This window comes from Octopus sinensis, linkage group LG15, assembly GCF_006345805.1.
Source record: "Octopus sinensis linkage group LG15, ASM634580v1, whole genome shotgun sequence".
Taxonomy (NCBI): Eukaryota; Metazoa; Mollusca; class Cephalopoda; order Octopoda; family Octopodidae; genus Octopus; species Octopus sinensis.
The window spans coordinates 42,360,678-42,365,402 of record NC_043011.1 but is presented as its reverse complement, the minus strand read 5'-3'; the positions used below and the strand labels follow the sequence as shown (position 1 = coordinate 42,365,402).

The 4,725-nt window shown below is 36.1% G+C and overlaps 1 protein-coding gene across 2 annotated transcripts in view; it reads left to right on the top strand.

The window, feature by feature from the left end:
* The window catches only part of LOC115219805 (ADP-dependent glucokinase), a 31,132-nt gene extending 28,167 nt beyond the window's left edge, over positions 1–2,965 (top strand). For both annotated transcript variants that reach the window (XM_029790076.2, XM_029790077.2), the window contains exon 6: positions 2,289–2,965. In XM_029790076.2, the coding sequence (XP_029645936.1) occupies positions 2,289–2,774 (486 nt within the window). In that variant the 3' untranslated portion in view covers positions 2,775–2,965. The remainder of the gene's footprint in view (positions 1–2,288) is intronic.
* Positions 2,966–4,725: the final 1,760 nt, after the last annotated feature.

The following is a 4,725-nucleotide window of genomic DNA, read 5'->3' as shown; positions in this document are numbered from 1 at the left end:
ATAACCCATCCTCATAACGATTTTCTCTTACAACTGTTTGACCATTTTGTCCTAGCATTTCTCCACTTCTGCAAGGTGAAAAGTTAAATTTGTTTTTGTATAGAGTCTGATGAGCTGTCTACAAGGCTGATACCCACTCTATGACCAGACTTTAACCTTGTTTTAATACTTACTGCTCTATTCTCAAGAGTGTGCTGTATTTTCTTGTGGCACTAGCAATAGAGACATTGACAAGCCCACGCTATAACAAGACTGAAGGGACTTCTCATCACTAGTTTACCTCTCCTTACTTCCTAACCGCTGTAGAGTGTATCTACACATGCATAGAACAGGCTTCTTTCAATTTCTATCTCCCAAATCCATCCACAAAAGCTTTGGTTGACTCTCAAGCCTATAGCAGAAGGCACGGGCACAAGGTTCTACGCTGTGGAATTGAACCTGAAATCATGATCACAGCCATATTTGTGCCTATCATACTATATATATATATATATACACACACACACACCAGAGTAAGCGTATAAATGTGAAACAAGGTGGGAAAATAGTACTCAAATACCAGAGGTAGAGTAATATGCTTTATTGATAAAGCTGGAAAGACATCACAAAAACTTACTCAGAGTTTCATGTTCCCGTTCTTTGGACAGTTTTGGACCAAAACTGTCTTTGCAGCTTTATTAATAAAGTATACAACCCCCACACACACATATGAAAGAAGATTTGAAAATGCAATTTTAAAGATGTTTATTCACTTGACTGGTTTCACTTTTTGTGAAAAAGATGGTCAAAAGTAAAATGTAAAGCTTTGTATAAGCTTTGTTGTGTTAAGTACTTGTTGTCACAAAACTATTAAAATACAAATATACTTTCTCTGATAATAATAATAAATTGTTAAAAACAGTTTACAAGGAAATATCTGAGAAAATATTCAACAAAAAGTATTAGGAGTTCAATGAAAGTCATGTTTGTTTGGTAGTATGTATGTATATATATATATATATATATATATACAGGTGATATATTTAAGAGTTTACAAAGAATTTGAGATCAACCAACTTGTTTTCCTAGCATTTTGACAAAACAAAAAATGCTAGGAAAACAGGTTGGTTCCTCTCAAATTCTTTGTAAACTCTTAAATATATCTCCTTCTGTATGTGTGTATATATATATATAAATTTACAGTAAAATGTAACACAAGATAATTGTGAAACAAAGCAGGGCATTGAACAGGATAAAATATGAATAAATGGAACACCAACTTGGGACTAAAATCTTAATAGCTTAAAAATTAATTAGAAATCTTCTGTGATTTAATTGTAAGAGGTCTGTAATATATTAACACCTGTGTGTGTGAAATGGTATACACCTCTCGGTATATAGAACTATGTGCACCTGTATGTGTAGAATAATTTACATCTCTCTGTAGGGGGACAATTTACTGATTTGTGTGTGTATGGCCGTTTATGCCTGTGTGCACACAGGTGGACGTAGGACAATTCTCTGCGTAGAATGGTAAACACTTCTCTAATACGACAGTTTGTACCTGTGGATGTAGAACTTATTCCTTCTCTCCCCGCTCTCTGACATTATACAAATGCTATGAGCATTCAATCATTTTCTTCTGACTAACAATGGTTATTCTGTCTCATCCAATTGTAACAATGTTGGTGGTTGATTGTTAATTAAACAGCATCCTGTTTCCCTTTTTTAGCTCTCAGTCAGCTCCAGTGGAGGGACTTGATTAAATGCTTTCTAGCTGGGACCATCCTGTCATTATTTCTGTTTTATTTAGACACAGCGTATCTTGGACATATGCAATGTAACACTTCCTTTAAGTCAGTAAGTAATGATAAAAAAGTGATTCGGCTACTGTTTTTAGAAACTCAAGTAACCACATAGAACAGGATTTCTTCACCAGGAATGCCCGTACACCTAGGAGTACTGACCACAATCTCTGGTATTGCTTTCTTTAAATATCAAAATCTTTGAGGTTTTCTCTCCTCTTCTATTATTACTGGTTATCCATTTATAAAGTAAAACAAAACCACTCAAAAAGATTGATAATGATTTTAATGCTATGGAAAACCAGATACGAGGACACATTAGGCAATGTTTTAAGGGCCTGGAATTGTAAAAGGAACAAGAACCCCTCATATAATAGCTCTCCTTGGTTTGTCCATTTCACTTTTGTTTTTGTTGTTTTTTTTCTTGCAGGTGTAGTATGTAAGTGCATTTCTAATGTGCATGTATTTAAACAGCCAAGTTGTTATTCTGTCATCTCATTGCAGGACAGTTCTTCAGGTTTTGCTGTCAACCAGCCGGAAATCCATAAAGTCTCCGACATAATCTTGTGGTTATTAAAAAACTTTGGCTACTCCAAAAAGGATTTCCCAGCATCCCGACTGACTCGCATTCATTTCCACTCCTTGACTTACCACATTGTAGGGGTCGTGCCTGACGCCTGGGAAAACAGCGAGTCAGCAGCAGCTGCTGGCACTCAAATAGCAGGGCGGCAAGCTTGTAATACAGAGCGGTTGGTATCTGAGGATGTGAAACTAAAGATTCCCAAAGCATTCCGCCTACATTCCAATGCCGAACCACGCTCTCTTGATGAGAAACGGCCAGTGATATCATGGGATTTGGAAGGGTATCACTTTGTCTTCAGCCCTGTTCTGGTCTGTCAACATCCCAAGAGGACTGTCGGTTTAGGTGATGCAATCTCGTCTACAGGACTGATGTACTCAACTTTCAAAACTAAATATCGATTTCAGTAGACTACAGGTTGCTGGAACTTCTTTAAAAAAAAAAAGCAAAAAAAAAAAAAAAAAAAAAGCAACTGTGATTATTTAAAGAAGAAATTTAATATTCTTGAAAAAAAAAACCCCTACCGTTTTGTAAATATGAATGTATATATTGTTGGACTAATGTTTGGGCTGAAGGAATATTTGTGGTATGACTTGGTGTGGTGTACAAATAACTTTTCTATGTTGGTTAAAAATTTTATAACAAATAGTATCATTGAGAAATATGTAAATTCAATGTTTAAAGAAGATTTATTCTCATTTAATTGTTAGGGATGGAAACAGGAATAGATTAGGAATAGAAGCAGTATTAATAGCAAATGGTAATCTTTGTATCCAGATTACCGGGGAAATCTTGTTGGAACATGGAACACTTATTAACCATGAGAGATCCTCTCACATAGGCAATTTTTATTGAATAGTGACACTTAGGAGTTTGTGTTTGTTGCTTTGCCATAAACATGTAGCTTTTGAGAGAACTAAGCTACATGAAACACTTAACCCTTTCGTTACCAATCCGGCTGAAACCGGCTCTAGCTCTGTAGTACGAATGTCTTCACCAAACCTTAGTCAAAATTTACGTTCCTAACACTAGCTGAATGATAACTAAGTTATTTTACTAATTTCAAGTTATATTTAAAGTAATTGAAAGAAACAGAGCATCTCAACAGAAATACAGTAACGAAAGGGTTGAACAGATCTCCAAAGAACCTTTGTCCCGTCCACTCTGTATACAAAGAAGTTCCATCTTAGCCTCCATGTGTTGATATATATTGTCTTGTCATATATTGAGCAGATTTAGTTGTGTCCCCAGAAAGTTGGGTGGAGTAACAGAAATGTCCAAGCACCACTTTACAATATTCAGTTTCAAACCTCTAGCTTCTAGTTTCAACTCTTCCTGTTATCCTTCCTAAGTTAATAAAAAACATACTTTGATCTTGTACCAGTTATATCCTAAGATCAACTAGATTCTACTCTACATATGAAATATGTACCAGTTATGTGCCAGGACCAACTAAAGTGTTCTCATTAAAATAATTAATGTGAGGGAATAATTATTAAATGCAGGAAGGTCATGGTTGAGGTTCCCAATTACAGATCTTTCATAGAATTTTAATTTTTCATTGATCTCAGTTTCAAAACCTTGACAGATATCTGCCTTGTGTTATTGCAGATCTAAGGTGGGGTGAGGTAGGTTAATAAGAGTACCAGTAACATGCGTGGGTAAATTGTGTTCATAAAGTTTCTTGATACAACTGCATCTGGTCATTTGACTTGGTTAAATTCTGTTCTCATTTTTTACCACTTCCTCCCTGTTTGTCTGGGTAAAATCTTCATTTTTTTTTTCTTTTTATGTATTCTTCTTGCAAGGGTAAATTGATTTCTAACACCTGGCTACTCTTCCTTTCACCTGTAGCTTGCAACCATACAGAAAGGGAATCTGTTTATAAGTCTGACAAACTAAGGTGAGGAGAGTGTAGTTACCTGTTTACAAACCAATACCTATAGTAGTAGTATCAGCAGCAGCAGTTGTCAGTGACTTGGGATCATAGGGTGAGTAGGTTCCCAGATGGTAGATCTAGGAATTATCTAAATGAGGTGAATATTCCACATTTACCTCTCTCAATAATAATTCTCTCTGACTTGGTGATCCATTGTTAGAAATCTTTAGACTTTTATCTGCAGTAGTTTACATGACTTGAGTTTATTGTTTTTGTGACTAGACCACATGACATGTGGGCAGCTTGCTTGACGTGTGGGCGGCTTGCTTGACGTGTGGGCGGCTTGCTTGACGTGTGGGCGGCGTGCTTGACGCGTGGGCGGCTTGCTTGATATGAAGCTGGATTTTTTTTTGTTTGTTTTTTTTTCTGCACTTAACATTTAACTGAGTTACTTTCCCCAGAAATGGTCAGTTGTCCAAGAA